The sequence below is a fragment of the Vipera ursinii genome, assembly GCF_947247035.1.
Source record: "Vipera ursinii genome assembly, chromosome: 5".
NCBI lineage: Eukaryota > Metazoa > Chordata > Lepidosauria > Squamata > Viperidae > Vipera > Vipera ursinii.
In genome coordinates, this window is record NC_139518.1 from 32,336,633 (window position 1) to 32,361,790 (window position 25,158).

Below are 25,158 nucleotides of genomic sequence, written 5' to 3' on the forward strand. Positions count from 1 at the left end.
ATCATAGCAGTCAATTGTTGTGGTTATTTTATGTCTCTAGAAATTAAAGTGGATATGAATGTATATAATGTAATGAACTGATCCGAGTTTGTATCTTTTGTCAGCTTCATAGATGTGCAAACATTTCATTTGTTAATTGGTTTAGTTAGTAATTTAGTTACCTGGTTTTTCATGACATTTTTGGAAAACTGGTAAAGTTTTTAAAGATTTCTTATGAACATATTGTAATTTTATATTTAAAAATCATTAATTTAATACAATTACTTATAGTATTTAATAATTAAATACTTTAAGAAATAGGTATGCTTTCTGTCTTTCAGGCAAAAATTGTACTCGATATCCTGGTTACAATGTTTAGTGAATATTGCAATAAGCCATTCACGTGAGTTAGTCTGACTTTTCCTTTTATAACAGTGTGCATGTGTGTTGTAGCCTGTGCTATAGTTGTGTGTTTTTACTCTCTTTAAGGGCTGAAGCAGTAGAAGTAACTTATCCTAATGGAAAAAGCTACATCTTTCCAGTGAGTATTATAAGATAAGAATTTTTATATAATTAAGAACTGGAACATTTTTAATGGGAGTTAAGACTTTTGGAAAGGAAAGTCAATGTATGTTTTTCCAGGTATTTTGTCTTCTGAAAGTAATTTTGAATATTTGTCTTTATTCTCTCCTTTGAGTTTATTTCAAATTCCAGATATTTTCAATTTGAAAATTTTTGTTGATACCTATTGTTTTGAGATTTTTTCCACCCACTAGAAGTAATTTAATGAAGAGCTAAGTTTCCTATTACATGCCATTTTATAAATGCATCTAGCATATGCTGGTAATATTTATATTTTCCCAGGTTTAAAAGATTTGCTTATGTCTAATCTATGTATGAATTCTGTAAGAGTTTTTTATCTATATGATGTTAAAATAACTAATTATAATCCAAAGCTTAGTTGAGATCTCAGATTTCTTATGTTCTAGTTATATATAAGGAAGCAAACATTTTTCCATCTCAGAGAACCTCTAACAGAGATATTCTTATCTTTTGGAGAAGAAGAATACCTTCCTGCAAAATACAGTGGAAAAACAGAACACTATGGATCTTGTCATATATTGAAAGAAAAATAACACAGTTCGTTGCCAATGCAAAATATATAACTTATACCAACAAAGTAGAGGCTGCACATATTTTCAGTAACAGCATATTTCAGAGCATGAGTAACTCGGGTACCACTCCAATCTCTGCCTGGCAGTGCATACTGGAGAAGCTTTTAAATCCTGGGGTAGTTCATATTCATGTATAACTATTTATTTTATGTGTATCTGATGTTGAGGTGTTAACTGTTTATATGATGGATGGTTATGAAAAGTATTGCTATCATATGTTTAGTCAGGACGATTGGTTACATTGTTTAATGATTCATAACTAATACTAATATTTTAAAATAGTAAAATTCTGATTATCAATACCTAGTTGAAAACTTCAGACTGTTTATTATGGAAGCAAGTATGTGATATTAGAGAAATGGCTTGTGTTAACATCTTTTGTAGGAGCTGTCCTACCGCCGTGAAAAAATAAAACCTGAAATAATTAATAAGAAGATAGGAATTAGGTATGTTCTTTTTCTTCAAAAAATGCAAATAGAATGCTATTTACAGCAACTGTGATAAGATTTTTGTGTGATTGGTTCTCACCAGTGGTAATTTTTATAAGAGCAGGCAAGACTGGTCATAATTCATTAGAAGTATATTATTTAACCAGACTTCTTGATTTGTTCTACAAACTGTAATACTATTAAATCACAACTTAGCATGTTAGCTTGCAAAGTAGTCTCTAGATTTGAGATCCTAGCTTGAATAGAATACTGTGAGCATGCCTAGAATAAAACTGGCTTTGGTTGTGCATGTGGCATACTGATCAAAATGAACTGTTTGTATTTTTCTTACCATGAGCAGAGAATGCTGCTTGTGGCATAGGTACAATTTAGGTTTGTGACCTAATCTATAACTTATCTATTAAAAAAATTTCTATGATGAAGCTGGCTTGCCAAAAGCATGATGGATTGCAGAGGCCCATCTATGAGGCCCATCTGGCAATGATCTCGGTGTATAGAAGATTGCAGCTAGAACTGTAAGGCAGATAAATGGTAAACAGCATGAATAAAATGAAAAAAAGATTGATACATTGTGTATCTGAGAATGTGAGGGGAAAAAAGTTGTAATACAGATTGTCTGATTTTATAGAATTCAGTTGACAGATACATTAATGCAATCAAAAGTATACGTTTAAGCATGAGTAGAATGGTAGTATATCCCAGAAAGCATTAATTGGCATCTAGGAGTATTATGGGTAGTGTATAAACTTGGGAACTGATTGGTTAATGATAGTTGTATTTTTATTCCACTAAATGGTGACAAGGAAAGAACCAGGCTTTTGAGAAAAATTGCACAATATTCTGAAAGGATGTGATCCTAGGAACAAAGTGATTAAATTAGGTGACACGAATGAATATGTGTGACTGAAACAAGAGATCTAAATGAATGTTATTTATTTATTTAGTATTTATTTAGAAAAAATCCATTTTGAATTTAAACATCATTTTACTCATTTGTACACATAGCAAAGGAAAGAATCTAAATTTAAATGCATGATTGGTTTGATTATTTATAATACAATATAGAATTAGTGAGAGATAAAAGGTGTATATAAAATCTAACGTAGGAAAAACTATTTTCTTTTAATGCCAAGAGAAGATCCTGAAGGGGAAAAAATGGTTGAAAAAGAAGAAAAAGTGAAACTTGTGAAAGTAAAAATAGAACAATTACTGAAGAGAAAATATGAAAGAGAAAGTATGAGTTCTCTGTCAAAATAAATTAGAAGATAGGTTAACAAGAAAAGGAATTTGGTAGAATATATAAACGTATAAATGTAAACATAAACGTAAATATAAGAATTGTAGCAGACCACAAGGTGTCACAAATCTTCTGCTAGTAAAAGTTAATAGGCTATTAAGGGTTCTTTAGGATATTTGAGAGTTTAGTTCAAATTGACAAGAATGTCAGGGACCTTAAATTGTGCAGAGATATAAAAATGATAGCACACAAACCAAAATTAAATCTGGTGCCATTCCAATTAGATCATTGTCTAGTTTTTTGCCAAATGAGTCTTTAATCAGATTTTCCTTCTGATTTCAATTTTCCTAGATGTGGTTTTTTGTTTTTCTGGAAGTTCCAAAGTTCAATTTGTAGTTAAAAAAGAATGATCTCAGCTTTCTCCTTCTCTCCTTCCTGGCACACAGCTTCTTGATCTTCTCCCATCCTCTGGAGATCTGCTTGCTGTCTTGTAAAAACACAAAGTCTCTTCCTTTTAACGAGGGAGAGATGTGAGATTTCACTTTTTATGTGATAAAGACCATGCCTCATTCTTAGTCTGTTGGAACCAGTTGCTGCTAGTGAGTGTGGGCAAGACTTTCCAGCCTGTCCATTCATTCGAATGGGATAAAATGAATAGGCCCGAATTATGGAATAGTTTTAAATTTATATAAAGGTTAGTTGTTGGATAGGCTGAATATGATAAAATATGCTGGAAATAAAGCATACATGAAAGTAGTGCTCTAATAGTGATTTCTTGTTGAAATTCTTTGGCAATGTTTTGTTCTGTCTATTTTTTAATCAACTGCTTTCGTTGTATTACGACATGGCTTTTTTGACCTTTTGTTTGCTTTGTTATTTTGGGATATATACCGGTATGTTTGCCTCATTTTTGACAGTAACACAGATTTAAGTACAGAGTTTTTCAGGCACTCTGTTTATCAGATCTAATCCAGTAAACCTATTCTTTATCTTTATCATATATTTATTTGCTGATCTATTGAATATATAGTCAGAGATCAAAAGAACACATAAACAAAAGATAAACAATAAATCATTGCAGCTTAAACATTCAAACCCACCATTTTCTGGCAGCAGTCATAACAGATTGATCTGTTGCTAGAAAGTGTTTAACCTATATTTCAGGTCAATTAAATGAAGCAGAGGGAAATATTAACTCAGTGCCAAATGTGAGACAATTGAAAACTCAGCAAGATTGCAAAACTGTCTCAATGGCTTAATCTAACCGTGGACAGAAAGACTGGGGTACGGGATGTTACTGAGTTCCAAAACCTCTGAGAATTAGATATTAAATTCATTAATGTAAATCCTCCTGTATGTAAAATGGAAAGAAAGTATACTATCAGTGGCTCCTTAACAGTAGTTAAAGCTTCATTCTGTAGTCCAAGTCTAACTTCTCTATGAAGATAAACTGGACCAAGCATTCATCCCCCAAAGTAGTTGTAGTAGTATTTCAAGCAACTAATTCTCATGTGAACCTTATAGAAACATACCTTCATTAATAAAATTCACATTGCATAGATTGAGTAATGGCAAAACATAGTTCTTATAAATTTCAACCAAATTGCTTATAAAAACCAGTATTTCTTTGTAGATGAAAAGTTGTGCACTATATAGCAAAAGCTTTAGCATCTTGAATTGAAATAATTTAATGGCTAATAAATTTCAGTATAGATTGGAGGCCTTTCAGAAAAGCATTTTAATTTCTCATACCTCCTCTCCTTAATGTGCATTCAAAGAGTTATTAAAAGATAGTTCTTCAAGAAAACATTTGGAGAAAATTTAACTGAATGTTATTCTATTCCATACACAGCACTTAGGTTGTTGCAAGGATTGGTGATAGTTTTCCTTTTTTCCTGGCTTTAATCTTACGTACCTTGGTTTATTCTAAGATGTTTGGACCCTTTGGGAATTGAGTAGAATAGAAATAAATAAAGCATTATAAATATTTAATAAATCATAAATCACAGTCAGCCAAAGTGATCTATACATGTAGATGTCAGTTTCTTCCACAAACTCTCTTTAGGGATGGAATGAATAATTGCCTAGAGAATTCTTCTTTGGCAGTTGGAGCATTTTCCTGCCAGAAGATTTAAAATGATACATTGCTCAAAAGTTGATTGATCTGTTTTAAAACTGTCTTGCTCCTTAGCAAGCATCTTCACTTGGATCATTTAGTCAACACATTTATTATAAAGGAATTTGGCAGAGACAATTTATAGTTAATATTTAATAAGCTAATTGGTTGTAAATAACCAGATTGGTCTTTCTTCTTTTTTGTAAATATTAAAATAATTATAAATTGACTTTGTTCATTGAGAATCTTTGCAAGAATTTTTGTCAAATTTTGAATTAAGTCAACTAAATTCCTAAAGGGGTATATCATATGATTAAAAGAATAAACTTTATCAGGAAGGTTTTAAGGACTAAGACAATCAGTTGTTCCACTTGATGTGCTTTTAAAAGAACCCTTTTTGCAGTAATTTTTTTATTTTATTCACTGTTAAAATATAAACTCAAAAAAAAATAATACAAGAACAACGCAAAACTAAACAAGACGTTAAAAAAAAAGAATGAAGGAAAAAATAGGGGGGGACACATACACATAGATTGTCCTGCCTAGTTGAATACCAATAAATCTCAAAACCTTTCTTTTTGAACAAGCTGGCCTGGTCTGATGGGTTGGGGCTGGGTTTTATAATCGGTTTTAACTTTTAATATGTATTAATTTATTACGGGCATTGTAGTTTAATTACTTTTTAATTTTTGTATCCTGTTTTTTTATTATGTGTTGCCCTGTTCACCGCCCTGAGTCCTTCGGGAGAAGGGCGGTATACAAATTAAATTATTAAATTAAATTAAAATTAAATTAAATATATTTCAAGAATAATAGTTTCCTCACTTGCAACCCAATCAATTTGACCTGACATCTGTCTAATATATATATATAAACTTCAAAGCCCTCTGTTAGCAATATATTATTGTATATCACATAAAATCAGTGGCTTCTAATCTACCATAAACCACTACAATTGTTGTCTATGGAGATTCTCAGTATCTAGGTCATAGATAGAGGCAACTGGACTTTCTTGTTTTTCTTTGAAGATGTTTCACTTCTTATCCAAGAAGCTTCTTCAGCTATGATTGGATGGTAGGGAATGGAAAGATTTATACTCCTGCAGACAGTGGTACATTTGTATTCTTTTAGCAAGTCGTTAAAGCTACCTGGAGGTTTATCTGTGTCTTCAGGGTCTCCTGAGTAGTGGAAATGGATGTGGAGCCTTCTTGGAACTGTTGAAAAGATTGTGTTGTGGACTGCAGATAGATGATGTCGGATCCCTCCCCCTCTGTTGAGAAAGAGCTGTTCAATTTTGACATAGACATCCTCTGACCCATCTTTCAAACCAGCTCTTCTCTCTGTCCAAAATGTGGACTTTGCTATCTTCGAAAGAGTGGCCTTTGTCCTTTCCATCTGCATTTAAACATCTTCAAAGAAAAACATGGAAGTCCAACTGGCTCATGAAAAAACATCTTTAGGACACCACAATTGTTATTTCTGGTCCATCTAGGATCAAATATCCTCATTTGATTCTTAATAATAAAGCTTTTCCTTAAAAAAATAATTTTAACCGGGATCTTTCCCAACAATTGGATCTCATTCCTCAAAATCATAAGTCTCTGTTGTAGATATCTCCTCAGCATTTTTTGTTCAAAAAAACCTTTTCCAGTTGGATATAATAAGTTCATTCCATTCCCAAATCTCTCTCTGTCTTCCTAAGAAAGTCCACTTCATCACTCATCAGTTCTGTCAAATCTAAGTCTTTAAAATCTATGGCCCTTTCAACCTTTTCCAACAAGCCTGCAGTTTTCAAGGCAAACGTCTTGTCCTTCAAATCCACCAGCAACACATTAAATTCCAATCTGTCCTTTTGTGAATCTGGTTTAGATGTTATTGCTTGTCTTTGAGTATCATCTTTGGGTTAATTTAGAACCGTTGCTATTTTATCAAACTATCTAAATTTTCAATTTGAACTTGTAAATTGAAAAGAATTCTTTTCTCGACGGCTTCCCAAAGGGAAGATGTGAAAGAGAATACCTTGGAAGATCTACAGGATGAAGAGCTAAAACAAACCTCATATGATGCAGAAATAATAGAATGTAAAGAAATTGGTAAAATTCTGGAAAAAAATTTTAAAATGTGGATTTTAAGATGCAGATAACAGTTAAAGTAGAAATAACCCAAGAGTGTGATCTGGATAACGACTCCTTACAGTCATGCAATCTGTCATTTACAAAAGAGATTGCTAAAGCCTCAAAGAACTCATTCAGATCCATAAAGAATAAGTGAAGAAATATAAATCCTATGAAACATCTGAATAAATGAAAAATCAAGATTGTTAGAAACAAAAGGAAGGAGTACAAAGCACGTTTATTTGACCAAAGTTAAAATAAGACCTGCTTCTATAAAACTCTTGGAATCCTTTATGTACTTTTTGTTAGCAGTAGGACTAAAATATTAATGATTTATTGATTTGTATATGGATAAGGATGGGTTGTTAAAGGAAGAGATACTGAAATGTAACCTTATAGACATGGGGTGTCAAACTGCCAGGACGCATCATCCGGAAGCTACGCCTACTCCATTGCCGGAAATGGTGAAAATGCTCCAATTTGTTGTGCGATATCATGTGACGTCGCGAGTTTGACATGTCTGTTATAGAGAGTGAAAAATCACTAAGTTTGTATTTGTTGGGATGAATAGTGATGATTTCTTTAAATATTTCTTTTCTCTTATTCCCCCCCCCCCGGCCGCCTTTTTTTGTGTGTGTGTCTTGCACTTTCTATTCTCTTTTTTTCTGGGTTGAATTTGTATTATTTTCTGTCTTCTTTTTAAAAAAACAATTATTTTTAAAAACTCAACTTTTAGGACATATTAACATAGTTTGGATTAATAGAAAAACCAAATCATTTATGCATCTGTTGGTGATTTTCTATTAGCTCTATATTTAAGGTATAAATGGTAACTTGATTGGGAAGTGGAGACCACTTTGTATACACTGAAAATGCCAAGATTTGAAGGCAATAGAACAGTATATTTTTAATTAAAACATCTAACAAACATATTCCTTGCTCAGCTTCATCAGGATTTGTATTATACCTCTGATAACATTTATTTCATGTCCAGGCTTGATTTATGAGGGTATCTAGCTATGTTGAATTACAATGGCTTGAAAGTTACTAATGAAAGTACGTAATTTTTTCAAAGCATTCTTTAAAAATCACTTTTTGTGTTTTGTTTTAGTGAGACACCATCAAGCCTTGCAAAGCTGCTTACTAGAATGTGTTTGAAGTCACACGTCATAGGGAATGGGAACAATATAGAGGTTGAAATCCCACCTACACGAGCTGATATTATCCATGCATGTGATATCATAGAAGATGCAGCAATAGCGTATGGCTATAATAACATTCAGATGACTATTCCAAAAACATACACCATAGCTAATCAAGTAAGATTGCACCCTTAAAGTAAACAGTCTGTATTGTCAATTAAAAGGCTAGAGGTATGCCAGAAGAGTTTGTAGAAGAAAACTGTGTCTTAAGAATTAAAACTGTTTCTGTCCTGTCTTGAAGCAAGGGGAGTTTACCATAGAAAGGATACAAAACAGATGCCTAACTGATCTGAGAAATTCAAAAGACCTGCAATGGATGGGCTTCCAGAAAGGCAGGATTTAAACCTGGGGGCCATATATTCAATCTCTAATTGGGAACTGCATTTCCTCTGCAGAAACCAGATGTAACTGTTTGGTGTTATTCTGTTCTTTTCTTTTTGAAAAAGGGTAAACTAACAGTGATTTCCATAAATTTGTGATATTCATTGAGCCAAAAGAATTTTTATTTTCTCTTCCAGTTTCCACTCAATAAACTCACAGAACTTCTGAGGCAAGATTTGGCAGCAGCAGGATTTACTGAAGCTCTCACTTTTGCTCTGGTATGTGTGTAATAGATTCTGTTTCTAGAAAGTAAGATTCCAGTAGAGCGTACTGCATCTTAAAAGAAGATAGACTGCAGGAGCACTCCACAATTGTGAAGCTTTGATTTCTTATTATCTCTAGTATATAGTTCATATATGATGCTACACTAATAGTAAAATGTGATTGTTGTGCTGATTTATTTTGTCTACTCTAATTAGAGGCACAAGAAGGAAATATAATAATGTTCCTATTTTATGAAGAATGTTGTTGATAAAGGAGCAAGCTAGCTTCAGCATGTCCAAAGAATGGGAGTTAAGTTTTCTTGCACTATTTTCAACATCTGAAAATTTCAACTATGGTCACTGTTGAATTGTCACCTTTATAGAAAAAAGAATAGTTTTCAAACCAACTTCAGTATCTTTATTTGTAATGCAAATACTAATATGTATGTCAGCAGGAATCAGTAGATTAAAGCACAGGTCTCCAACCTTTTGGGCACCAAGGACTGGTTCCGTGGAGAGAGGTTTTTCCACAGACCAGAGAGCGCATGGTTTTGTGTGCTGCCTGCATCTGGTGGATGGGGCTTTGCTTGTTTGTGCGGACCAGTTGTTGGCATGCTGTGGACCATGGGCCATGGACAGGGGGTTGGGGACTCCTGGATTAAAGGATTCACAAGCTGAGTATTCAGAATGATGAAAGCCACTTTGCAGCCTCATCTGTTCTGAACAAAGCATGTGACTTTTTTGAAGAAACTTCAAGAAGACTATAGTAATAAACTGCTTGGTTTCAATTAAGTTTCAGCACTGAAACAGCCACAGTTGCCCTGATAGACTTCTCAGTGTTTATTAACATTAACATACTTCCAGATCATTCATCTGCGATAAGAAATGGAAGATAAAGTTTTACAACAACTTTCAGCATGTGGTGTGTATACAACGCATCTCTCTTCAACTTATTAAAGCCTATCATTTTACATGATGGCTGAGTTATTTTATAAGTCTGCATGCATGCATGCACATGCACAACCCTAATGGAGGTTTGAGGTTCCAAATTTTAGTGGCTTTGCTTCTACCTGAACGATGCTGAAAGAGTTTTGTAATTGCCCAGCGGCACTGATAATGTGGGCCCCAATCTTTTCAGCAAGGTTTCAGATTAAGTTTTTTTTAAAAAAATATCTAATGTGCTAAAAAACCCTGTTATTCTTTAAACGATGATAATTAAAATCCTTAAGGGCATAATTTTAGCAATAAAATATTACTAAATTAGGTTTTACCGTAACATGAAAATTAACTCATTGTTCAGGATTGGGCCTTCTTTCTTTTTTTTTTAGTCTCTTCATTCTTCTTCTTGCAGTTAAGTTGTAATTTAACATGATTAAATACATTGATTTCCTCTACCCATATACAGTGTTCCCAAGAAGACATCGCTAGTAAGTTGGGGATTGATATTTCTGCAACAAAAGCTGTACACATAGCCAATCCCAAAACAGCTGAATTTCAGGTGAGGGCTACAAGCGTTTCGGTATTGTTGCAATCCTATCCATAAAATAGCTTGCTGGATTTAAACTCCCAAGGAATCACACCTGTCTGGAAGGGTACATCTGTTACATCTTCCACTGCAGTTTTTTTTTCTTTTGTGAAGTTCCAAAGTTAGAAAATTATCATCAGCAATGTTTATGTCAGCAATTGTAGAATCTCAAAATGGAACTATTTTGAGGAAGGTTCCAGCTTTGGAACCAAAATTCCTCTAAATTTTAGGAACATTCAGCTTTATCAGGCTGGGTATTTCCTGAAGCTGGCATAGCAAAAGCCATCTTGAGGGGGAAAAAACAAAAAAAACCCATTCAAATTATATTAGAGTGTAATACCCATATATAATGTGCCTGGCCAGCAGGCAAGGTTATGACTAAGACGATGCATTCACCTTCACATTCTTCCCAACCTTATTTATTGATTTTCTGAAGTAGAAACTATTAACATGCCTAATTTTGTTCTCAGTACTTTTATAGTTCTGACTTGTCGAGGCAAAAATCTTTCATTAATTTAATTTTATCCATTTTCCAGTTTATTTAATATGTATTAATATGCAAATTAATATTTTTCCATGAGCCAATATTGTCAATACTGAGCTTTGTTGACAGATAATAAAGAATGAGAATTGCTGCTGAATCGGGGAGAAATATGGATTAAGCATTTATGGCCAATTATTATTATTTTTTTATTATTTTAATCCCATTTATATCCCGCCCTTCTCCGAAGACTCAGGGCGGCTTACAATTTAAGCACAAACCAATGTGCTTAGCAATAGCCTTCATTCTATGTATATGCCTGCTTATTTAGGGCTTTCGCCCCCCCCCCAAGCGGCATTATTACAAAGTCAGATTATTGCCCCCAACAATCTGGGTCCTCATTTTACCTACCTCGGAAGGATGGAAGGCTGTATGTAGATATTTGTATGTAGATATTTGTTTATTAGATTTTTTTAGCCTGCTTTTAAGTTAACCAAAATAGGTAAAGCAGCTTACTTACTTAATTTTCTTCCTATTTCCCCAACAACAACCATTTGAAATCCCATTCTATGCTAACAGCTCTTCTTTTCAGGGAAGTATAATTTATCAAGCACCTTATGTGTCCTATAGGTAGCACGGACTACACTACTGCCTGGACTCTTGAAAACTATTACAGCTAATAAAAAGATGCCTTTACCTCTGAAACTCTTTGAAATTTCTGATATTGTAGTGAAAGATTCCACCATGGGTAAGAAAATGTTCATTCATTTAGTGCAAATATCAGGGATATAGGTTAGCTCACCATAACTGTAGCATCCATGGTAGAAGATTATGGTATCCTTACCAGACCAGTTTTTTCTCTTTCAGTGTTCAATATGATTATGTTCAGCATAGGCAGTCTCCCAGCAAGAGGAATGCCTAATTTTGGCATATTTGCCGTGGTCTCATTCTGAACTACTTGTCATCTCTGGAACAACTTCTTATCTTTAACATGTATTTTCCTAAACTGACACATATGCTTAGCATTCAAAGGAATGAGGCTTTTTTCAAAACAATTGAGATAAGCAAAGTGGATAGCCCTGGTGGGTCTTCAACATCCTTGCCAGTTTTGGATATAGAAACTGTATATCTCTAGTTTTTGTTAAAATATATTTCTTTAAACTTTTTATCTTTTTTCCCATTTCAAGAAACTTAGATGATGTAGAACTTTTAGCCTGGATTGTGTTATGCTAAATCATACTTTACTGAATAAATCTCAGCTGTCTGGATTAACACAAACTAACCACATGCCACATAGATTTCTGGGTTAACAAAAGATTAATTTGTGGAAACATGTTAACTGATTGCTTTGAGATCCTTGTTACAATACTGTAGTATGAAAAAACTATTCTTTTTTAATTTATATTCTAAAATCCTCCAAAGCATTGCTTCTGCTTTTGAAAATGATAAAGCTAAGGCATTTGTTAGCCATCACAGTTTTATTAATTAGCATACTTAATAGAATCTGGACCATATTTCCAAATGTTTTCACCAATGTTTACTTTTGGCTAAACTGATTTATTGGCAGTTTTATTTTTATTGTTTAACACTGTAAACATCTGTCAGTTGGATTTAAATATTTTTCATTAATAGATAGTCTAAACAAACTACAATAATATGTGTAATTCAGATCAGTGGCCTTTGCATAGTAACAATGGAATAGAATGTTCAACTTGAATTACAGTACAATATATGAATATATGATAGTGAACCATCTCCTGATGACATCACCATTGAAATGGATATTTTGGAGAACGAGCACCAGGCAACAGAAATACTGAACAGGGAAATGTTTTTGCATGTATTTGTTTCATGAGTTATCCGTGTATAGGGATTGCTGCTAAAGTATTGATAATAATGTATGAAAGATAAATTTTCTAAGATACATTTTATTTTATTTTTTGCTGCCAGGGGGCAGCATATACTAATATTTCTTATTACATTTTCTTGGCTTGTTCCAAAGAGCCCCTACTGATTATCTTCGTTGTAAATTGTATGGAATGGATTTTTCAGACAGCACTTTGAACTCTCTACAATAGATCTGTAATTTTTCCTAACATCTTGGCTTCTGCACTTTAAAGTAGGAAAATCATTTTATGGAATGATGCAATAGGTTTCTTTCTATTTGGCTAAAAACACCTAAGTTTATTCAAGAAAATTTTGCCTTGGTTTGGCAACTATTTTTTATATGCCTGTGGTAAATGAATTTCATACAGCTATTTTATTTCTAATTTCATTTTATTGGCCATATTTTCCACTGCTGCTGCCGCCCAGATCTAAAGCTGGGGAGACTTCCACAGCCCTCTGGATGACCGATCCGGGTGCCGGAAGCCTTTTCCAGGCCGCTGCTGCCTGGATCTGAGGATGGGGACATGCTTCCGCAACCCTCCAAAGGCCCGATTTGGGCATTGGAGGCTTTTTCCAGGTGGCTGCCGCCCAGATCTGGCCTCTGGAGAGCCATGGAAGTGTCCCCTGGCCTCAGATCTGGACGGCAGCAGCTTGGAAAAGGCCTCCAATACCCCAGTCCAGCCTCTGGAATGCCATGGAAGTGTCCCCCAGCCTTAGATCCAGGCAGCAGCGGCCTGGAAAAAGCCTTCAGTGCCTGATCGGGCCTCCAGAGGCACGTGGAAGTGTCCCCCAGCCTTACTTCCTGGTAGCAGCAGCCTGGAAAAGGCCTCCAACGCCCAGATCCAGCCTCTGTAGGCAGGCAAAAGCATCCCCTAGCCTCAGATCTGGGCAGCAGCAGGAACCGCAGCAGAGAGGAGACGTATCTTTTCAAAGTGAGTCTGGTGCGGCATGAAGGGACAGGGAAGCATGAAGTATCTTAGCGGGTCGGGGAGGCCTTGGGGGCCTGTTCCATCACTAGGCCCACCATAGCCTTCCCCACCCTGTGATATCTCATGTTCACTTAAGTCCTGCATGTATTAACGAGCAGGGAGTGATCTTGTTTGAGGTACGAGATTCACTCCGAGTTTTCGAGTTAGAAATGGAATGTGCAGGCTCCATTACACTTGTAATTCGCAGACTACCTGTAAGTCATCCATCAAAGCTATGAATTGCTACCAATGGTTTTGTTAAACACTGATACCTGATAGGATCAGAACAAAAAGTACAATTTGTACAGAGTTGTTAATTTTTTGTTTCTTTTTCCTTCTTTAGATGTAGGTGCAAAAAACCATAGGCATCTTTGTGCTATCTATTATAACAAAAACCCTGGCTTTGAGATCATTCATGGGTTGCTGGATAGAATCATGCAGCTCCTGGAAGTCCCTCCAAGTAAAGAGAATGGATATTATATTAAAGCAGCTGAAGGTAAGCCAACATTTGAAAATACATTTGGATGTCCTTGTACATCTGTGTTAAATAAAATGTCCATATCTTAATGACTTAAAATTCAAATCCATTGTTCTGTGGCTTAAGGTTGTTAATTGTCTTCATAAATACTGTAACTGGTCTCTTTACTCTAAGTATAATTAGAGCATTATTATTATATAATTGTTATAGTGTTATTGTTCACTATAATCCTTTGTTAACAATAGTTTTTTAAATTCTGTTCTGCAAACATGGAACGTAGCATCTAACTTCAACAGCAGTTATTTGGAAATAAAGCACAACAAGCAGGAAGCTTGTATAAGTATTTCCTACATTATTTAGCTCCCTTCATTCTCATAAAACCTTCAGCTTTAGTGGTGTTCTGTAGAAAGAGGGGACATTTAACAAGGTCTTTTGTGCTTTTGCAGTTTTACTGTTTCGATTGAATGACCTTGCTAAAAATATAGCTTTCTTGTATCTTGTTTTAAAAGTGTTGATCCCCTGCTTTTCTTATTTAGATATTTCTAGAAGATAGCTCTCTTCTGCTCTGAACATACGAAGAATGAATGTGAAATGGATCTTAACATTCAGATAGCTATTGGTTTAAAAAAAAGATGCAGTTTTGCTTAAATTAAAGATACGCTGTATCTGTGACCATTCTTTTAAACAAAAGTTATACAAGTTTGGCAGAATGCATGGTTATGCTGTAAATGTGCATAATAATGTATCTGTGAACAATTCTGTAATTCAGGCACTTTTTCTATTGCATCAGATTACAGGCTTTAGTTTAAGAAGCCATGAAACATTGTCCATCTTGAATGGAATTATCTTCTTAAGACCTATACAATTTACTTCATGTAATTAGATAGAGAAACAAAATGACTTATTGTATATGTTCATTCAGACTCCATATATTTTGATTATGGTTTGCCTTTGTTCTCTAATACTTAAATATTAATCATGTTAATCTGAGGTTCATACACTGTTTTGTCTTTAAAGTATAGTAGTTTCTTCAGAACAATAGCAGATGCTTAAAAACATAGGTGAAATGTTGATTTCCTTAAAATTAAATTAAAATTAAAATTTTATAGCCCTGATATCAGGCATAATTCAAGGCAGAACACCGCTTGTTCCAAACATCCAGGGCAGTGAGATAAATTCATTTCTCCAATAAAGCTTTCCTTATAGAAATTCAAGTGCCAATGAGCAATAATATTTTAGTCCTTTGAAATCAATCATTACTAAAGCATGACTTTCTAAACTTGGACCTAATTCTAAGCAGTTAAATATTTGTAAATTCTTTTTTTACCCTGAAGAATCCTTATTCCTTTTCTGCGTTGCGCATAATGTAAATAGGTATATAGAATTTGTTGAAAAATTAGGAAATTGCAAAGATTTGAGGATATTTTTGGCCTTCATTAAGTTTAAAATAGTTTTCTAGTTTGCAGTATAGCTATAAAGAATTTTAAAAGTATATGTGCCATCACCCAAAGTCTGTAGTGCAATAGTTGTGTGTCCAATAGTCTATATGATTCTATTCTTTGACAATTCCATTTATTTTTTCTATGCAAAGACTTGTGATTTTAATACATTTCTTTCATTTACCGCTGTATTTCTGCTTTCAAGATAATAAAATAATTCAACAAAATTTATTTTTATGGGAACAGGAAAGCATTTAACTACTGGTTTATAACGTTTTCTGTGAAATATAGAGCTTTTTCATGCTTCAGTGCCAAAAATATCAGTGTTGTCTGCCCCACAGTTTTCTATAAAATGTTTATTTTAAAAGATATATTTAAATATAGAGATGTTTTGATAATGATCATGAATAGTTTACAGGTGGTAAAAACAATAGAAACTGTCATCATAATGTGCCTTATGCATATTATTTACATACTTTTCTGCCTTCTGCTATTACATGTGATAGCAGTGTTATTTTACCAGTGAATTAACTTTTCAGTTCATAGAGGAATGATCAGAACCTGAGTTCAAAAATAGAGTTACAAATCATGAATCATATGCTCCACATTTCCTTGTTTATTAATCCTACATTTGAAAAATTAAATATTCCAAGCTGATCTGAACTAAATGAGAATTGATTTCAACAGCAAACTGATCACAAGAAGTGAAACAAAAAGGAAAAAAAAAATGTTTCTCCTCCTGCTTAAAGTTGTAAGTTGTATTTGTTATATTATCCTGGGGTTTTTAAAGGAAAAATGTATGATTAAATCGATTTAACAAAAAATAATATTCTTGAATTCCTTTTGGTATATCCAGGAAAGAATTATTATATTTTCTGATTAACTTTGCAGTAAATGCTACAAGTGTTGCCCCATGTAAGTAGTCGTTTTGCCGGTTTCTTTATCTGCAAATAATATTCTTGTAAATTAGTTGAGATGAAAGCACCTGTTTCAAAGTCTTAAGTTTGCTTTCTTTGGGGAGAAATGGCTTAAAAGGCTGTTGCTGCTTCTTTGCTCTTTCTGGCCTCTATTAATCTAAAGTCTGGTGTGTGTATTATCATGAATGAAAAACAGCTCTCAGGGCTGCAAGATACATTTTGCTGTAATGTAATGAGATTTTCAGTGTCATTTGGGACAGCCTGGTCAGAGTGACTGATGGGTTAATGAGTTCTTGATAAAGATATTGAAAACTATACCCAGCAGCAGCCATTCTTGGTGCTACCCGAGTGATTTCTCAGTCTTAAAATAAATCATCAGTTTGATCCACTGATTTAAAATAATGAAGATCCACACCAGGTTTGGTTTTTTTGAATTATTGTATCTTTACACCAGCCCTCCCAAGCTGCTTTTGTGAGATCTGTTAGGACTTATATATACATTAGGGTGTCAATAGTCCTTTAGTTATGACTACATATGATATATTTCCAGGCAATGGTAGATTTTAAATTGGCAGGTCCGTGCTTAATTTTAGATTGCAAATCCTGGGATTGTTGGCATGACCAGTTGCTAAACAATAGCTGCATTCTGCCGTTTTCCTTTTGAAATATTTGGAAAGGAAAAATTATTAAGGTGTGTCAAATGTGGAGCTGTATATATTTTTTTTAAAAAAATAAATCATGCTGCAGTTATAAAAACTCAGGGAAGAAAGAAACCAAAATTTGAAACATTTGTATTTGATTTGTCACACTCTAATCTACAGTAAGTAACGGTTTTTGTGTAACAGATGTGCTGCAGACTGCTTTGGTCAGGCTTTGTACACCCTAAATAAGTTCATATTTTTAAAAAATCAGTTGCAGAATAAAATCTAATATTTTCTAAACCTTAAGGAATAGATTTTTGAACTTTCATTCTTACTTCAGACAAAGTTAACTTGAGTAACAGGAATAATTGCAAGCTGTAATCCAGAATTGAGCTGAAATAAGTTAAGAGTTTAAATGTAATATTGGGAGAGTTACCTTCCCATGGACTCCTATTTTCTCTCCTAATATAACTAGAAATCTGCTTAGAATATGATAGATCCGTTGGATATGCATGCTTTTAATGCTTTAAGTCTGATTACTATAAACATTTCTATGTTAGTCTGATCAGTACCAAAATAGTAAACCACCTAAAATCTTAAATGTGCCATTATAGAGTTATATCTTGGAAGAAAGTTGGGGTAGAAATATATTATTAATTTGTGTAAAGGACAAAATTATTATTATTATTATTATTATTTATTGAACTTATATACCGCCCTTCTCCCATAGGACCCAGGGCGGTTCACAAGGCAATTAAAACAACATTACAATACAAAAAGTTAATAACAATTAAAATAGATTAAATTATCCTTGATTAAAATATAAAACCCCTATAACTCTGATTAAAAAACCCAATTACAATAAGTTAAAAATTAAAAATTCTCAGTCCTGGCCAGAAACCTCAAAGAGCCAGGTCTTGAGGTATAAAGATTTGTTACAAAAGATTAGTGTACTAAGCTTTGTATCAAAAGGCAAAGTATGTTTTTGTATGAAAAGGTTCAAATATGAAAAGGTTCAAGTATGTTTTTTCCTGGATTTATTTAATACCCACTGTTTTATTTAATTCTCTCATTAAAAATAATTCAAAATGTTTAATAAAAAATAGAAACATACTAAACATTCCATTGCACCAAAAATTTTACTGTGGTGTTTTTAGATGTTAACTTGTGTAATTGTGCCACTATAATACCTCCCATTTGAAGGTAAAAGTACAAGTAAAAGTGAGAAAATTAACGATAACTTTAAAAATTGTCCTCCTTTTGTTATTATCAAAACTACAGACAAGCAATCACTGGAAACCTGAAACGGTATCTGTAACTCTTGGCCTTTGTGTCACTGGAAAGCTTAGTATAGCTATTGTTTCATCGTTACTTCATAGAGACCTTTACAGTAGCATAATGTTGAATCTTTTGGCAAAATTCCACAGTTGTCTCAGACCTTTTCCTTATACAGGTTAGATTGAGATGTATTTGATTGTGAGAGCATATTTGCTTGTTCCATCTGTATTTCCAACATTAAATAGCAACAACATTAAATTATCATTATTATGCTTCCAGCTCCTAGAACTCAGATAAAAGACCCTAATGATGGGTTATAATTTACTCAATAGTTAATGGTCCAAATAAAGCTACAGGTTGGTAGTCAGTATTTTTGGTTATTTCAAAACTTTAGTACATTCTGTTGGTGGTTAATTCCATTAACTTTCTTTCAGACAATAAGGGACCTATTTCCATAGCTAATGCTTCTCATTCTATGTGATCTTTAGCCCAAATAAAAATACCAGCCATATTTTTTGATGAACATGTTTTTTAAAGAGATCTTATCATGTCACTTCCTAATTGACCAGATTATAGTTAAATAGCATGAAAACTGCCAACCATGAATAAATTGTCTAGCAGGTGTTTCTGCATTCATAGAACTCAATACAACAGTTAGCCTTAGATTAAGACTACTGGGAGAATTGGCAGACTATAGTACTAAAATACCTTCCTGAAAAAAATACCTTGCTGAAAAATGGAACACAAAATCTGATCTCCAGAAACTCTGACTACAAGAGAGAATTATTTACAGAATTAAGAGATACTTTCTGTTCTTTACCTCCTCCATATGTGGATTGCATAAAGTTTTGATTTACAGAGTGAAATGGACTATTCATCATATAAACTCTCATAAATGAATAAAGTAAATGTGACATATACTATGTTTTTAAAAAGCAACCCTGAATTGGATCCAACTCCCACTTTTTAGAAACAAACACATTATATTATGGTATATAGATAACATAGAGTTGTCTATCGTAAAGGTATTTTATTGTAAAAGATACCGTTTACTAAGTCTTCTGCCATTCATAACCTACGTTGAATAGTTCACATCTTAGGGAGGTGTAGTGCTTCAGATTCAAGGCGGAAGAGGTGCTGCTTCAGAAGGTTTGTAGGTATGCATGCTCTACTTCTTGCCACTTTCATTACAATTTTGCATTTTCCTAGGTCCGTAAGGTGGCAGTATGATCCCTAGGGAGGGGAATATTTGAGTAAAGAAATGCTAACCTGGTGTAGTAAAAAGCTTTGGGGTGGGGTTATTGATTATCTCAAATATTTTTCTGGAATTGGTTGTCTATTACATGAGCTCCTTTGCTCTCTCAAATCACCTTTTTGCTTTAAATCCAAACAATTGCATGCACAGTCTAAGATCAGTAACTGATTCCCTCCCATCCCATTTGTGTTGATGACACTGTTTAAGGCACTTCCGGGGTGAAAGGATTAGCTGGTGACATAACTGTTGCCCAGTGCTTCTTTTGTGTTCCCTTCAGGAACCTGGAACGAATCACGGGAGCTCACCCCGCTAGGCAGCAGCACTCGGGTCTCAAGTTGTGGGCTTGCTGACCGCCAATCCAGTGTCCTAACCACGTGAGCCACTGCACTCTGTAACTGATTTCATAGTAGTAGTTAGAAACTTTGTCCTATAAATCTGTATATTGCCATTTCAAAATTTAGATTTCTGTCTATATATTCTTTTGCGTAAGGCAAGGATACAGCATTGTTTACAATTAGCCATGCTAGCAAGAACTGCTGGGACTCAAGAAGCAGCAGCAGATGGAATCTGAGTTAGTTCTTGCCCTGATTGTCTGACCTAGAATGAAAAAGGCACCATGGGCAGGTTATAGGGTGCCTCATTGGAAGATCAGTCTTTGAGGGAGATGGGTGGTTTAGAAATATGAAATGTAAATACAAATAAACATAAATAGTCTGGAAAACCAGAGTCTGAGTTTAGCTTCTGGTATGCTTCTCTTATATTTTACAGTGTTTGTAACTGTTTGATCCGTTTTACATTTTGCATGAAATTACCACTGGAAAATTCTATCCTGCTGTAATTAGCCAGTTGATGTAAACACTAATGTGTATTAAGCTTTATTTTATTAATAACATACTTCTTTACAAAATACATGAAAGTGAAATGTTTCCTCTTAATGGGAATTCAGACCCCTGATTATGAAGTGGACTAGCTAGGTAATTATACCTTTTCATCTGCATACCTATCCAGAATCCACACCTGTTCCCACTGATTTCAAATATACAGTAAGAAAGTTTTCTTTTTGATCTTCAAAAAAGGGATGAGAGGCCCTTGTTGAATTAGAGGATTAGTTTACATGTATTAAGAACTTTAGTGGCTATTAACTGTTTCTCTTCCAATAGTGTCCTTACACAGATCACTTTACTTGTTTTCATTTGTTTTGTAAATAGTAAACTTCTTCTTTTTTCTTATCCTTTCATATGGGATGAATGTTACAGAAGTTAGGGAATAGTAGAGAATAGATTATATTATTTGAAATGGGAAATCCCATTTTTTTCATGGGAAAGCTGCAGTGGAGAATAGCTTGGAAAGACATTGCAAAGTGGAGAAATACCTGTATTTTGTTATATTTTACTTGCACAATTTTGCTTAATTGCAAAATTTAATAAGCCCTGGGCCTTCGTTATAAATATATAATGAGGATTCAAAAAGATACCTTTTGTGTGGTTGTCCCTACTTCTCCAGTATATGACAGACCCCAACTCTACTACCTTTAGGAAATCTGATGGCTTTGCCTCCAGGCATTAGGACCCAATTGAGTGAGAGTGCCCTTTAGCTTGCTTTCCTATATTGCTTGGTCACATTTTATATTTGTATATTTTATATATTCAATGTATATCGGTTTTTTATGTTTCATTTTAGTTTATTGTTCATTTTTATGCTAAATGCCACCCAGAATGGGCAGCCTTATAAATTTCAACAATAAATAAATAGTATATCTGGCATTTTGAAGTTGTCTTTTCATATATTTGCAAATGTTTGGTATTTATTCCTTGGTTCCATGCTCCAATTTCTACATATTTATAGCTTGAGCAGTTAGATTACATTAACTTTCCATAAGCTCGGAAAAGGATTTGTTTATACTGCGCAGAAAATATATTTAATTTTTTTTGGCCTGATGAAATCAGTTCTGATGTGATTTACGAACGCACCATGTTTCTGATCAATGAGTACTGTAGTAATTTTTTTTCCATTTCATGTTAAGATAATAAACATTAACTCTTGGAATATCCTCTAATAATCATACAGAATAGCACATTCCTTCCTCTTTAATTATTGAAGCCTGACATCTAATTTTTGTTTACTTATTATTTTCAAGCTATGATTTGAATCAGTATAATCTTTAAAGCTGATGCTAACTCTGATCCTATGTCATTTTCTTAATCTTTTCTCTCCAAATATGGAAAGGAGTTTGATAGAGAAAAGAAGCTATGTATAGGGTATTTGACAGTAAAGCACACTGAGAATTCAACAAGCTCTTTGAAGGTCAATTAACCAGAAAATAGGCTAAAGACCAGGTTTTCCATTGGATTAGTCACCAAAAGAGAGATCCCCTGAATAATCAAAGCAGTCTTGGAGTTAGAACACAAAGACAATTATCAGGTCTTAGGGACATAAGTTTAATAACAGAATTCTTTGAACCTCAAAGCATTGCAGAAATCTTTTTCTTACTATGGAACATTGATTCTAGTTTCTTATTTGGATGTTGTAGGGTTTAACAAGTTTTAGGGCTGCCATTTTCAGAAGGCACGTATGTTTATCTAAAGTCTTTGGAGATAGTTTATGCTTTATGTTTCTTAATTATTTTTATAGCACTCATATACTTTCAAATTTAGTCTCCTCTTGGATTCCTTGAGACATTTTAAGTTTAAAAGCTGTAATAAGATCTTAATTTTATGGGCTTTAAAGTAGAGGTTTAATATGTTTTTAATGATTCTGTCATCTTTTACTGCATCATATAATACAATTTTGATCTATTAGATATGCTTGCCAATACATGTAGTTTAGTGATTCCCAGCCATAGGCCCCCAGATTTGACTATTAGGACAGAACCCCCGTGAACCAACAAAATACAGTAGTTACCAGGAAAAGACTTGATATAGTTTGCGAATTTTTTTTTACCATGGAAAATAATGTTTTATATGCACCAATTCACAGCAAGCCTTTTTGCATTATTTTTTTTTTACTATGGAAGGTAACAATTTATGTGCACTAGTTCATGGGGAACTTACTTATAACAGGAACTGACATGTTTGCTGATCCTAATCACAAAATTGGACTTTTATCTAATGTGCATTCACAGAGGATTAAATTCCAATTAATATATTGAAAACATGTATGGCCAGATGTCTGCTACCGCCTAGTTAAGAGGCAGATGCCATTGGGCTGAAGATTTTTTTTTCCACATAAGGCATTTTTATGTTTGCATTTGAAAATAAAATCTTTCAAGATTAATAAAATCTGGTTTCATTAAGGAACATTCCGTGGGAATTTTAGTTCATGTAATTTTAACAGAAATTGTGTGCACATTATTGTTCCTTAAAACAATTCAAGCATATTGACAGCTTTGCTATCATACTGAAATGTGGCAATTATGTTATGCCAATGCATTCTGAGTGGCATGCATTTTTTACTTCTTGTAAATCTCCCAAAAAAGATAAACTGATAATCAAGTAAAATAAGAAAATTGTTACCTGTGAGAAAAAACATTCTGCGTACATATTTGCATATTAATTTTTAGGTCAGTCTGTGTTAGCATGTGTTTTCTGTTGTGAACAGAGGAACACTTTTGCTGAGAAATTAGCCTTCCATGATAGTTTTGTAATTTGTAAATTTTAATTGTTTTTTGTAAAATAGTAGAGACCTAAAAGGATACTGCAATGTAACTTTTTAAATAATCATAGCTAGGGTATAAAAAGAGATTCCTCCAGCCTGCATTGCATAGTACTATATAAGTACTTTTAAAGTAATATTTTTCCAACTCTGTCCATGGGCATGTTTGCAAGCAAACAAGTGATTTAGTCGTGACCATTATATTATATATTGACATTATTTCAGTTTTGTAGTGTTTTTTTCTTGTGGCAGAACCCATAAATCTAAATAAAGTGGTGTTGCTATAATTCAGCTTCTCACATCTTGTTGTTTTCACAGGTACACATTTGCGAGACAACTAAAGACACTATGAGATTATTTCTGATCCACTAAGCCTGAGATAATTTATGGAAATGTTTTCTAATACAGTAGCTGATTCTTTTTTAAAAAAACAATGCTTCTTTGAACTCTTGCATAAATCAGCTATATTTAATATTAATCATTTTACAAATACTCCTTCTAGTGAACTTTTAAGGATTATTTTCTAGTCGTCTCCCCTTTGCCTTGTGCATGACTTTACAATGTAATACAATTGAAAAATCTCAGAATGTGGCAATATAAGCCTAGTAATAATAAGTTTCTTTACAAATCCAATGTGAGATAGAGAGATATAAGCCGACATGTTTTAGAATGAAACATCCCAGGCAGTCCAGTTGTGAGACCCACATATTTTATACTGTAATTCACAGCCCTAGATTATTAATCTGATGAAAAAGTTTTCAGATTAATTTCACAAAATATTTCATTGAAGTGGAATTCTGTGGACATTTTCTCAGTACAGTATTTACATTATTTAGAATTTTATATCAGCATTAAATTGTGAAATTCTATTGAGATAACAGTGAAAAAAATGCAAGCGGGGTTATAATACAGCTATTTCAGTTGTAATTATTTGAATCTGTAGCCTAATTTTACCTAGTAATTAAAAGTTTTAATGTTTTAATTAACTACTTGGACACCTTGTCTTGAAAATGTGGATTTGAATTTTAAACAGGTTTTGTTTCCTGACTTCTAAAAAAAGGCTTGACTTTTCAAATGCTTCTTTTTTTTCTCAATTCTGTTAACACTCTAAAGTGGGAAGCCATTTTTTGTTGATTTGCCACCATTCCAGCTGAAATGATCTTAGGTGCTCTTGAGTGTTTATCTATGATTTCTGTTCTGATACTAACTTCATCATCCCTTTATTTGGTTTCAGACTCTGCTTTCTTTCCTGGTCGTTGTGCTGAGATTTTTGCCAGAGGACAGAGCATTGGAAACTTGGGGGTTCTTCATCCTGATGTTGTCACGAAATTTGAACTCGCCATGCCCTGTTCTGCTTTAGAAATCACAGTTGAGCCTTTCCAGTAAGAAGAAAATCCTCTTTTGGTCCAACTTCATGCTCCATTTTATTTTGTCTTGCTACTGCCTGGTAGTTCTCTGTACTTCAAAGTACATTAATGTACATCAATATACATTAGGCTTTATTAGGATTTAAAAATGTTTCTTTCTGTAATGAAAGGTTTTATTAACCAGTTAAAGGCTCTTTTTAACACTTAAGGACATCACTCTTTTTTAAAAATAAGGTAAATTCAGTCAAGTATCGTATATATGTATTAGCTAAATATTTTTTGTTTCCTCTAGTAGTTTTAGTGATTGAAATGTAGACTGTTAACTTATTGAGCTGCTCCAAATAGAGTGATAATTTATAAAAACAAATGTGAACTAAATTGAGAGGTTAGTTTTTTCCTGATTAAAAGCATACAT

General features: G+C 33.6%; 1 protein-coding gene across 1 annotated transcript in view; it reads left to right on the plus strand.

Annotated features, from left to right (window-relative positions):
* Window positions 1-25,121, plus strand: part of FARSB (phenylalanyl-tRNA synthetase subunit beta) — a 32,466-nt gene extending 7,345 nt beyond the window's left edge. The window contains exons 9-17 of the mRNA XM_083364438.1: window positions 321-382; window positions 469-520; window positions 1,539-1,600; window positions 8,182-8,389; window positions 8,791-8,871; window positions 10,262-10,354; window positions 11,493-11,610; window positions 14,061-14,213; window positions 24,611-25,121. Of these exons, the coding sequence (XP_083220564.1) occupies window positions 321-382; window positions 469-520; window positions 1,539-1,600; window positions 8,182-8,389; window positions 8,791-8,871; window positions 10,262-10,354; window positions 11,493-11,610; window positions 14,061-14,213; window positions 24,611-24,762 (981 nt within the window). The 3' untranslated portion in view covers window positions 24,763-25,121. The remainder of the gene's footprint in view (window positions 1-320; window positions 383-468; window positions 521-1,538; window positions 1,601-8,181; window positions 8,390-8,790; window positions 8,872-10,261; window positions 10,355-11,492; window positions 11,611-14,060; window positions 14,214-24,610) is intronic.
* The last annotated feature ends 37 nt before the right edge of the window (window positions 25,122-25,158 follow it).